The sequence below is a fragment of the Micrasema longulum genome, unplaced genomic scaffold (assembly GCF_059751315.1).
Source record: "Micrasema longulum isolate JH-2025_06_02 unplaced genomic scaffold, ASM5975131v1 h1tg000995l, whole genome shotgun sequence".
NCBI classification, from domain to species: Eukaryota; Metazoa; Arthropoda; class Insecta; order Trichoptera; family Brachycentridae; genus Micrasema; species Micrasema longulum.
The window spans coordinates 238,554-251,529 of record NW_028278183.1 but is presented as its reverse complement, the minus strand read 5'-3'; the positions used below and the strand labels follow the sequence as shown (position 1 = coordinate 251,529).

General features: G+C 31.7%; 1 protein-coding gene across 1 annotated transcript; it reads right to left on the bottom strand.

Moving 5' to 3' along the window:
- Window positions 1-510: 510 nt before the first annotated feature.
- Naa35 (N-alpha-acetyltransferase 35) lies at window positions 511-12,927 on the bottom strand. The gene is made up of 14 exons (XM_088232550.1): window positions 12,761-12,927; window positions 12,470-12,552; window positions 12,203-12,351; window positions 11,499-11,722; window positions 10,569-10,749; window positions 8,310-8,496; window positions 7,997-8,178; window positions 6,205-6,381; window positions 5,775-5,915; window positions 4,647-4,825; window positions 4,075-4,288; window positions 2,132-2,289; window positions 1,953-2,046; window positions 511-769 (listed from the first exon to the last, which is right to left on the bottom strand). Exons 1-14 carry the CDS (start codon window positions 12,796-12,798, stop codon window positions 629-631), a joined length of 2,148 nt encoding a protein of 715 aa, XP_088088676.1. The 5' UTR covers window positions 12,799-12,927; the 3' UTR covers window positions 511-628.
- Window positions 12,928-12,976: the final 49 nt, after the last annotated feature.

The window sequence follows — 12,976 nt, the reverse complement described above, 5'->3', positions numbered from 1 at the left end:
AATCTATCGATTTTCGGCCATTTCGGAAGAGTAGTTACTATTTGAAAGACAATATAATGATCGGCGAATTCTCAAGACTATTTCAAGTGCTCTCAAGCAAAAATGATGACACACCAGCTCACACCTTTTTGCAATGTTTTGTCAAAAATTGAACCGTATTGATGCTCTAGCCAAAGATTCACCGGACCCTGTAGCTTTTTCCGGTTCCAAAAGATTAAGAGGACTACGAAAGGACGACGCTTTGTGGAAATAAAAACCGAATCGCTGATGGAACTGAAGGCCATTTTAAAAAGTGCATTCCAGAATTGCTTCGAGGATTGGAAAAAACGCTGGCAAAAGCGTATTATATCCCATGGTAATTACATTGAAGGAGACAATATTAATATTAAGGAAAAATAAAAAATATAAAAGACATACATATACAAATTCCATGTATTTTTGATCAAATGATGTAGTTTATGCCTTTATATTAAAAAATGATTTTGTAATAAAAAAAAAACATTAAAAATAGTTTTTATATTATTTATATTTTTTTAGGTATAAACAATATCACAAGTACGCTAAACAAATAAATAAATAAACATACAAATTCAATCATTTACAAAAATGAATTGAAAATTGGCGCAACTTAAGTTATCTTGATGATTGGAAAATGTCTGTGGTGGGAGAAATCAAAATCTGGAGGGGTTGTAGAATCACTTTTATGTCCTCCGGCGAGCAATTTCAAGACAACAAAGTTTGTTTTGGCAACTTTAAGAAGATCAATTATCTGTAGATAAATACAAAAATAAAATGAATTAACAAAATAAAATAACCAAAACCTATTTCCATGGAGATTAATTAATAATATAGTAAATTCAAACATATCATACAGTACTCTCTCAGTAATCCGACACATCAAAAAATAGGCAAGTGTCCAACTGAATTGTGCCCACGTAGAAATACAATACAATTCACACGAAAAAAACAGTTTTATTTAAACGTAAATGGTATATATAGCAATGAGGTACCATTGAAAGTCGTTGAATTTTGTGAATTATTATGCTTATGCATTGTTTTATTTTTAATAAACAATAAAATTGACTTAAAAGAGCTTTTTTGTAGAATTACTCTAAAAAAACAAAATCACGCACACCCTTATGTGGGCATAATTCAATTAGTGGTAACGATGGATTATATTACATACATAAAAAATAAAGTAACATTTAAAACAGATATTTCGTAAAAACCGTTTTTTATGGAGGAATTTGTACTTGCATCTTACAATTTCCTTAATTTAAATAATTTATAAAATTACATACAAACATAAACCTCGCTTATGAATTATTGAACTTAATCTGAGTGCCAATGTTGACAAAGCTTGGCGCTTGAGTCTATAGACATACGAATACCAGCAAATTATAGATCCTGATTTTATGCTTTCAACTACATAGTAAAAATAACGGCGGGTTATAGTAGTTGTCGGATAAAATCATGCTTGATTCATGCTTGAATCAGGTCGGATAAAATAATGCGGATTACAGAGAGTACTGTAGTCCCATATGATACTCTAATTCAGAATGACTTTATATATACATATGAATATATTTATATTCGTTGGCCATGATAAACACAAATAATATAAGAAAATTAAAGTGTACACAAAATGGACCGTAAAATTTTACAATTCCGATAGTTCAATCAAATTTAGTTTTTTTGAGTTGTTGATAATATGTAGTTAAAGAGATAGGAAAAACATTTACGAAAATGTCTTGAACACAAAATATTAAAGTGATGTCTAAATCAGAGATTACCATAACATAAAAAATCAATACATATGAAAAAATGTACCTACATCAAAAGATTACATTTCAAGATTCCACTATTTCAATACACAAAAAAATAAACACACATAAATAAAATACATACGAGTAGCAAAACTCAAATACGCTGTTAGTAATGTTTTTAGTTACCTCTTGATCGGGATTTTGTATAGTTTCCATTAAAGTCTTAGCTTGTTGGAAATGTTTACAACCTCCCATGTACAGAGCGACTGGATTACTAGACCTATCGGGAAAAATAAACATTTAATTAATGAATTGTACACATTTTTAATGCTATCAACATTCTTTTGTTTTTCTTTTTTAATTACCTCAATGGTTGAGTGAGATCCCTGAACTCCTTGTATTGTATCTGTGGTGGAGTCATAATGGATAGAGGAGCGAACCGGTGTTTATACCGTACAGCTTCATCATCGAACTGCGATATTGGCTGAGGGATCTTTCCTTGAAGTTGAAAAGCAACGAGGGCCTAAAAAAGGGAGGTATTTATATTAGTATTATATCAATATTCCTCCCTATAAAACAACATTTGGTCAAAGGAGTAACAACTATTTCTCCGCCAAACTGTTTGATATGCTTCCCCATAAAATTAAGTTAATAGATAGCAAAAAATATATCATAAAAGTATAATAATAATAATAAATAATTATAATTGTACTGATCCAGTATAATATATAACTCGTCCAGGGTTCTTGTTATTTTTTACACAGTGAACTGTATTCTACATCCGCCCAGATAGATTTAATCACCAAAAATAATTATTATTATTACTGAGGATTTTATAAGTGCACAAAATGTGTGTGAAAAGGATGCAAGACAGAGTGACTGCAGTTATATTACTAATAGCCTCGTTGTTCGGTCCAGAAGCTTTAATACACTTAATACAAGTTAGTACTCTCTGTGTCCAGGTGGTTGAAAAATACAATTCTGTATGTGAAATAGAACCAGAACCATGGGCGAGTATTTTCAACATGACTGTTCTCAGGTAAAAATCCTGAATAAGAAAATCAAGTAGAGATGGGTATGTCTCGGTCCTGGGGTGCTCTTCTGAATCTTTTCCATCCCTTAGAAAGTGGTTAATTTGATTAACCAAATGATATATAAAACTGTTTAAACAATGGAGAAAAAATTAATACGGTTTGGTCAATCCAACCCAATTAAGTGTTTTGGGTAAAACTTAAGGTCGCGATAATGTTCTAAATGAAAATCATCATGTTTGACGTTTAATCATCAGTAAGGCCAAATATGAAGCAAAATGAAGTGATATGCAAAAAGTAAAAATCCACAAATTAACCACTCTCTAGGGGATAGCGAAGATTCAGAATAGCACCACTGGGTTCAATTCTTAGCAGGACGTGAAATATTGATTTGAAAAGTTGTTTGAATTAAAAATTTTAATTGTTTCTGTACTGGCACCTGAGGCATAGGACTAATAGCCTTACCTTCATGTAACAGACGATCGAAATACATTGCATTTGGTTTACAATGCAGTGCTCAATGCACCAGTCGGTGCGGAAAGGGGAATGATGATGACAAGTCAGTTAAGTGTATTCTACAAGTCTCCTGTATCGTTTTCGGTAAATGTTTCAGATCGCATTACTGGGCACGCGGCAAGGACCCATGCCGCCTTCACGTCACCACGCCGCGCGCCGCATCAGGGCGTAAGGTTAATTTTAAGTTTATTGTTTAAGTAAGGTTAAGGCTAATTCTAAGTTAGGTTAGATATTGTTTATAATTTATTTTCAATACATCTAAATTCCACAACTGATTTTTATTCCTCTCTTACCCCTCCACATTGATATAATTAAACTGAATGCAAACTTAATCTAATTGTTATTCTGTACGAATAACTGGCGCCCGACAAAAACCAAATATCTCCCTCTCTCTCTGCATTAATGTTTTTTTTTTTAATTCTAATTTTTATTTATAATTTTTTTACATTTAATTTTATATATTTTAATTTTTAATTACTTTTTCGAGGTTGTCAAGTTATACAAAAAATAAATCATTAGCTCACTTTCCAATAGATAAAACTTACCGACAAGGCAATGTCTTATATCTCTGGAAGAATAATTATCTTTTGGTTGTTCACAGTTAATAATGTTCTTTCGGACATATTTTGTATGTCTTATTAATTAATTACTCATTATATATCAATCCAAGGGTATATTTAATAAACTTGTCAATCGGATTAAAATAAAAAGTATCCTACGGTGATAGGATACATCATAGATTGAAACAATCTTATACAAACCTTGTAATAACCTCCGCACATGTTAGTCATTATCTGACACATGAGTGTCTCTCTGTGAGCCGGTCGTGGTGTCGGCTTCTTCTTGTGTCTTGCTGGACGAGCTCCCCTTCTTCCCCCAGTGGCAGTAGCACTCGAAGCCTCCTGCTCCGCTACTATAGTCTCTGCCCGGGTTAGAGCACTGGCCAGACATCCATAAAGGTATTCATACAGATACCTATTGAAGGAAAATCACAACACCGAATAGGTGAAATTATCTAAAACTAGATATTCCCGATATTATTAAAACATTGCAAAATACATACATGCTTAAATTTATTTAATTAAAAAAAAATTTAAATACATTATTTTATTTTAAGTCACTTTGATCAAAGTTTTACTTTGTGGTATGACATTTTGCACTTATTTATTTATAAATTTGTATAAACCACATTAACTTTTGAGTTATACGTTGACCGGTCTCGAGGTTACTTTCTCATCATCAGGACTTGAAGTTTCTTGAGAAAGAAAAGATGAACTTCAGGTATGCTTAAAGATTTTTTAAATAGTAAAATACATATTTCATTAAAACTTACCAAAAAATGTAATGATACTCGTGAACACTATAGAGCTCTAGTTCCAATCCAGAAAGCAAGTACATAATCATGATTCTCAGAACATGATACAGAATCCAGGTGGTGAAACAAGGAAGGTGTCTCCTCGGAGGATCAGACTTGAAAGCCAAGGTGAAGAAGAAGCCATCTATATTTTCTGCCTGAAAGAGAATGAAATAAATACATTTTTTAGATCAACATCTTACAAAATATTTTTGAGAAGAGATTAGGGAAGTCTTTGCCATGTTTAGGTGATCACTCTGCGGATTCACCATTCTGCTAGTGTTTGAATTCTTAAATTCTTCCGGAATCAAAACCGAGATCTCAAGCACTGTAAGCCATTGAGTCAACCACTACTTTACGAGACGATCTGCACTCGGTTTCCATTTTTAAGATTTTTATCTGAGAGTAGCCATCGAGTTGAAAACACCTGTCTGGGGTTCTGATTCTATTTCATGTAAGCAACCATTTGGTATTTTCAAAAAATACTTTTTGAGTTGTGGAACACTTAAAAATAAACATATTGAATATTACAAAATCTCTTCTTGCTCATATCGATCATCGAGGTTTTTAATGCGACATGGTTTTAAAGACATACTATAGACTTTATTCTTCCCAAACATGTGTCAATTGCGTGTCACAATATAGTATAATGTAAATATGGCTTTTTTTTTTAAATGGATGTGCAAGGATATAATGAAAAGTAAACTGATACCGGAACGCTACTAAAAGTGTATTTGTTTGAAAAATGTATCAAAATTCAATGCAAAATAGCCATTGGGAAAATTAGACACTAAAACAGAAAGGTTGCACTTTATTTGTTGTTTACCTGCTTTTATTATTCAGTTATGGGTATGGTGTTTGTGTTGATTTAATTTTTTTTCAACAATTAAAATCAATTTTGAATTTTTTTCAATGCAAAACCGGAATGATGAAATTAATGTGAAAAATCATCAATTGGGGGGAATATTTGTATGAACATGTATGGAGAAAAGGGGAGCTGAATATTTTGGCCTAAAAGCGGGAAAGTGTAAAATTGAGGAACGTAAAAATGAGGTTTTCCTGTTTATCAATTATGAATATAATTAAGAATTAAAAATAATAACATACTTCCTCTTGTAAAGCTGCAAACTCTTCTAACAGATGAGACAACTTGTCCCGTTGTCTTGCTCGATTGTGACCACACACTTGAAGTAACGCGGTAAATGGTCTTGCACAACGATTTAGAAATGTATCCACATACTCTCGGGCCTAAAAGTTAAAGAAAAAAATACATTGAAGTTACAGCACCGTTTCAGGAGGAATCTTTTAGCAGTCTTTTAAAAGTTAAATACTATACGAAAAATGACATAGAAAGAGATGTAATCGGTGGTTTTAGTTGTTACTAAAAAGTAGTCATATATATATATATATTTAAGTATGTAAATTTACCTAAGAAGTTTTTAAGTTATTCTATGTAGGATTTGTGTCGCATTCATTTTATTTATTTTATAAGTATAGAAAAACATTTTCAGTAAAAAAATATTGAATATGCAATAACCTGAGGGTTGTTAAGTATTTGGTATCTAGGTATGAAAACAGGCGGACTGATGAACGATTTGACAGCCTCACGGAGAGCTTCAGTTACTGTGGCTCCGGGTGGTCCGAGGTATAGAAGCTGCAGTGCAGATCGGGACAGGATACATGGCTGACCTTTGCTAAACTCCATAAAGAAATCCTAAACAGATTTAACAAAAATAATATTACTATAGTTGAATAATGAAGAAGGCATATATATCAAAAAGTTTTCAAGAAATAAAATAAACAACGTGTTGAGTACATACAAATCTTTGTAGACAAGTACTTGATTTAAACCACAACATACTAAAAATATTGTATAAATTTTTAAAATTATAAAAAGATTGTTGAAAATTATTTCAGATATTTCTAGTAAAAAGATTTTTTTAAATTTTTTTTTTTTTTCTTTCTGTTGACGCCCATGGGGCTTTTACATTATACATACTATATAATAAGAAAATGTTACAAAGTTTTGTCGGAAGAAAAAATTAAGAAATATGAATATTTATTAAGTACAGACAAAATGAATGGTACTGCAGAGTATAAAGTGATTACATATATCTCGGTTAAAAACAATAAAAACAGGACTTTTACGGTAAATTCCAAAACCGTCTCTTGAATATTACTTTTTATTTAGGAATCAAACAGCTTACAAAAATATTAACAATTACATTTATAAGAAACATTTTACATTTTTAAAAAAACAGACAATTATTTGATACCACAATTTAAATCTATCTACCAGGTGTATGCATAAGTCTTTTCCGGATTCACTGAAAGATGGCGCCACCAAACAGTACGCAGCGTATGAATTTGACACTACGTCAGTTTGTTCATCTGAGATTAACCTACAAACACACACACAAGTTGAGTCTGCCAAACAATAGCGTCTGTTTTGTAATCATGTCGACGTTTGTGCCTGAAAAAGAACATTTGCGGCACGCATTGCTTTTCTTATTTAATCAAAAGAAAAGGCCATGGAAAGTCATCGTTTGCTGGTAGAAACAGCAATTGGCAAAAGTATTAAATGTGTCACAAGAAATAATCAGCAGACGGTTACGAGCAATGGGGAAGATCAATAAACTTGGTAAATGGGTCCCACACGATTTGAATGAACTGCAAATGGAAAATCGTAAAGTCACTTGTGAAATGCTGCTTCCACACCACTAAAAAAAATAATTTCTTTACCCAATTGTGACGGGTGTCAAAAAATGTATTTATTTTGAATACCCAAAGCGGAGATAATCGTGGCTGTCACCTGGCGAAACCGGTCCTTCAACACCAAAGCCAAATCACTTCGGCAAGAAGACCATGCTTTGCGTCTGGTGGGACCAGAGCGGTATTGTGTATTATGAACTCTTGAAGCCTGGCGAAACCGTTAATGCACAATGCTATCGCCAACAGATAATTAATTTAAATCAAAGTGAATTTGTTACATGACAATGCGCCGTCTCACACAGCAAAACCAGTGAAAGACAGCTTGAAATCGCTTGGATGGGACATCCCTCTGCATCCGCTGTACGCATTAATGGGGTACGCACTCGCAGAATAACACTTCAGCAATTTCGAAGATGTTGGAAAATAGATAGACGAATGGTTTGCCGCAACAGACAAACAGTTTTTCTGGCATGGTATTTATAACATACCTGAAAGATGGGCGACAATATTTTGAATAAACAAAAATTAAATTTCCCTTGAAAATGACGTGTTTTCTTTATCACAAAAACCGACAAAAACTTATGCATACACCTGGTATCTCAATAAAATTGGCTTACCAGTACACTGTGAAAAGATGTGATGGTGGTTATCTTCATGGCGTGCCGTAATTTGGAGATGAGATCATCAAAGTATTGTAGAGCCTCAGTTCGGGGTTTGATACGAATGTACCGAGGAAATGTTGGCGGGAGGAGACGTTGGTTCACCAGCGGCTCAAATCCCATTGGGTTTGGCATGTCGGCTTAAAATAAAACAAACATTTAGATCATTGACGTTCACAATAAATACTCAGTTCAATCGGGAAAAGTCTATAATATTGTCGATAGCCGACATTTGCCTACTAGTTGGTTATTATAGATTAATTTAACTTACAGTTTTCTTCTGGTTGCGTTCCTTTGTTAACAGTCTTGTTCATGATGATCATCATCTCTGAACATCCGGCTAACAATCGTACACAATCATTATTAGCTTGCTGCTCTCTCTTGGTTAGTAATGTTAACGTTTGGTAAAACATACGGGTGAACTTAATGCGTGCAAAGAGGCCGATGAGTGCTTCTCCCTGAAAATTAAAACAAATCAATAAGTAGATACACATTGACAGTGCGGTGAACATACAAGATTACAAATTTATAAAGCATTTTTAAAAACCAAAACAATTCGTTGGCTTAGTTACACACAGAGATGACTAGTTTTGAGAAATGGCTGACCAAAGTTTTGACACATATAAATTGATTTGTAACATATAATTATTAATTTATCACAAGTAAAATATATATTTATGTAAAATATATACACAATGGTTACTAGTTTTAGGATTAAAGTTGTTATGCAAATTATCACAACGTTTTAATTAGTTGCGGAGCTGAGAAATTTTTAGGTTTATTTATTTCCATATGAAAACATCTCTACAACAAGAGAAAACCAATAACTTGAAGGCGTTATCGGTTTTTTATTTGTAGAATTGAAAAGGAATGTTTTTTTAATATAATGAACTGAGCCATCGAAATAATGGTAGAATTTTAGAAATTAATGTATTTTTTGCATCATTTTGAAAAATGAAACACGTGAAAGAGTTTTTGATCTATGTTTTACTTCAATCTTTGTAGAATTGTTTTTATTTTATTTTAATTACTCTTTCAAATTGTTTTTTTGCTTTTTAAGATTTTAATAAGTATAAATGATCTTAACACTGGATTTACTAGTCTTTAATATAAGTTATATTATAATTAAGGCGTACAGACTTCTAGGGTTTATCTTACGAATCTCCAAGCCATTCTCATCACCAAATACATTAAAACTTCTTTACTATACTTATGTGCGAAGTCAACTCGAATTCGCTTCATTAGTATGGTCCCCTCAATATAATGTATATATTAATCAAATTGAAAACATTCAAAAGAAATTTATAAGGAGCCTGGAATATCGTTTTGGTAACATTGAAAATGATTACGGCGCATCTTTGATCAATTTTAATATAGAATCACTACAAAAAAGGCGCCTTAGATATGATTTAATTTTTCTTTTCAAAATTCTCAATAACATAGTTGATTCGCCGTATCTTTTACAAAATATTGGTTTCCGTTGTCCTCTTCGCTATACTAGATTAAATTCCCTTTTTTATGTACCAACTTGTAAAAACAATTATACCTCGAATTCATTCATTAGACGTACCTGTAGAAATTATAACGGACTCAGTATTGATGTAGACATTTTTAACTGCACGTTGCATTTGTACAGAAAATTTCTTCATGGGGTCGATTATTTGGGATAGTTGCTGAATGTACATCTTGAGTGGTTTATGCTATGTATATGTGCCGCATGTAATGTATATGTTTGTGTATGTTTTATATGTGCGTTCATGTGTGTGCGTGGATGGCTCGGAGTGTACATTCGGTATTTTTATTTATTTTAATTTATTACCTCCATGGAAAACGCAAATGTCAACAATTATCCTTTTTTCACTTAAAATTCTTATTTATTTTTTATTTTTTGTCACATTTAATGTTTATATCTTTTTAATTTATGAAAACTTAATTGGTCTTTTTATGTTAAAAAATTGTTGTTTTTAATACTGATTTTGTAGGACTGTATGTTTTCTAAATAAAATAAAATAAAAAAATAAAAAAAATACTTTCAAATTCATAAATGAAATACATGACATGAAAAATTAGACAAGCCTGAAGCAAACGGGTGTTTTTATTTTTAAATATGTATGTGTTTTTTGTATTCACTTTAGAAAGTATCCAAAAAACACCTTCCGTTTTTTCCAAGTGAATTGATTTTGTCCACCATAGTAAATTTTGAGGGATAAAATTTATCTTGAAAATCAATTATCTGAATATGTTGTGGCTTCTTATATGGTAGTACTGATTGAAATGTTTTATTTTTGTTTAATCTTTGTTGATTTTTGTTAAATTAAACATTAAAGTTGTATTTGCATACGTATAATAACTAGATATACAAATATTAGAACAAAAAAAAACTAAAACAAAACTAATGTATTTGTAAAACCGGTCCTGACAATGGCAACTATTTTTTTCAAACAAGATGAAAGAGAATGAGGAGAACGCAAACAAATGCACACCCACCACACAAAATGAACTGACTAAAATATTATATGGGATTAGATACCTCTTGAGGATTATTTCTAGATCTACGGTGCAGGTCATCCTCCTGTTCCCTCAGTCCAGAAATGCATTTCTGTTCTGTAACTTCAGCACCGACATCGTAACCTCCCCCACCTTGTGGATTGGACCCTAACCGATAGCCATATCCCATAGGTTGAAAGTCTTCTTCCTCAAAAACTTGAGCACTAGAAGAGAGCGCAAGCAATTAAAGATATAAATATTGAGAATTTTAATCGGAAATCAAACTAATTAAATTTTGCATTTTGTAGGTATGTATTTTATTTCAAATTTGTTATTTGAAGAAACAATTATAAATTATCAAACTTTTAAGAATGAACACTTAAGATTAGATGAATTAGTATCAAATTAAAATAGTTGTTTAAATGTTAGCATTCTTTTCCATAGCTAGTAAGTTGAATAGGTACCTAGGTAATATATTTATACATATTTTGAGAAATAGAAAAATATAAAAACTAATTAGATCACAGAAAAAAATAACCGCTGGCTCCAAAAATCAACCCGGAGTTTTTCTGCTTGTCAATCAGGAGATCTACCTTACTAAACTTAAAAGAATTGTTTTATCAAGAGAGTTTCTTTAGAGAGTTAAATAGCCAAGACATTTGTCTTACGCACAGAGAGATCCGGATTCGATATCCGGTGAGATTTGTGATTTTTCACTTCTGTAATTCCTCTAATAAGGCCCTCTATTACAGTGTAATAAGAAATGTTATACCTATCATAATAAAGACCACAAACATAAATAACCATTGCAGTACCCCATTTATAATTTCAAACATATTGATTATCTCAGCCTTGCATGCAAACACAGATCTATTGTACTTAATTATTTATATACTTTAATATATTATGTACTTTAATTTCTATCGCATGCTAATCAAAATAAAATATACCCTAGTTAAAACAAGTAACTTACATGTTAATATAATTTCTAATTAAGTCTAAAATTTTATATACAGCGATGCAAAAAGCCTTCAGGGTTTTGTCACCAATAGCCTGTGGTTGGTGAAAATACAAGTTGGTGAATACAGTCTGGGCGAGGGAGTGACCCTCCAGCCAGGAAACTATGCAGGAGAAGGTGGCATCTATAACACCGATTATTTCCGAAGGGGTCAGATTGTCCAGCTTCAACTTGCCAACCTAAAAAGAAGTAAAAGAATAATTTAACAATCTATTTAGTTTGCGTAAAATCACTAAAACATATTTAATATGCAGATCAGTTTCAGAACAAGACTGCTCCTTTCTTGAGGCTTAAAAATAAAATAAAAAACAAAGTATTTTTTAAGTCTTAGCAAAGCTAACAGCAAATTACAAGCAGGTACCTAAAATATATCTGGTAACATATTCTGGTTGTATTTCACACACAGAACAGTTTTGAAACAAAGTCAAATCTATGCATTTTTTAATACGGAAAATTAAAAAATTAGGGCAGTGTATATGAATCATTCCCCACATCTCTGTTTTTAAAAATAAACATTTTTTAGAATGTTTAATTATTGACATATTTACATTTAAAAATCAGAATCAAATAACTGGCATTTTTTAATATTAAATATTTCTTGATATAATTTATTGGTATTTACTCAAAGATTTAAAAAACTATTATAAATTTATATTAACCTGAACGGCTTGTTGAAAGGTTAATGGTTTAGTGGTGCCCCGATTGCAATGCATTCCTGCATCCATCTTTGGATCCATCATTTCAATAGCTGACATGGCTTCAAACAGTCCAAAAAGCTCATCGTGCAGTAATTCACCAAGCTCTAGATCTAAAAAAAATATACAAATATTTTCAAATGCATTGTAAACATTTTAAACCGCTGTAAGTCGAAAACAGATACTTAATTTAATTATGTCAAATAATCGAGTATTAATATGTTTACTCACCTTTAATACTTGACATAAAATCACCGGTTATTTCTGTCCAATTATAGTGAATTTCCGGAGAAGCTGGAAGAGGGTCCACGATCCTAAAATAATTTGTGATTGCTAAGTTATAATGTTAACTACTTTAAATGGACTTTACTTTATTTTCACTATTATAAATGTAATATTATACACAAAAATACTTTTAACGGAAACGGAGATCGTTATTTAATAAAAGATACAATTTAAATGCCAAAATCGATTTCGTGTTGTACTTAAATAATTCAACGAAATTATGTTTCAAATATTTACCCGTCAATGTCGCTAAAATCAAAATCCTCCTGATCCATTATAGAACTCCGGGAATCTCGATGTCTTTATTTTATTTAGTAATTTTGCGAAAAAACTAAACCTACCCTACACAAAAGCAAGGTAAAATAAAACGTCAAATGACAGACAGTGTAATGCACATTATCTATGGTGATCAGTGCGACCAACGTGCGAATTAATGATGTTTAGAATGTTGCC

Coding starts and splice junctions, on each gene's coding strand:
- Naa35 (XM_088232550.1), bottom strand. CDS start 12,798: ATGGATCAGGAGGATTTTGATTTTAGCGACATTGACGG. Junction 8,497..10,568: donor CTAGAAATAATCCTCAAGAG/GTATCTAATCCC, acceptor TTTAATTTTCAG/GGAGAAGCACTCATCGGCCT. Junction 4,826..5,774: donor TTGCAGCTTTACAAGAGGAA/GTATGTTATTAT, acceptor ATTCTCTTTCAG/GCAGAAAATATAGATGGCTT.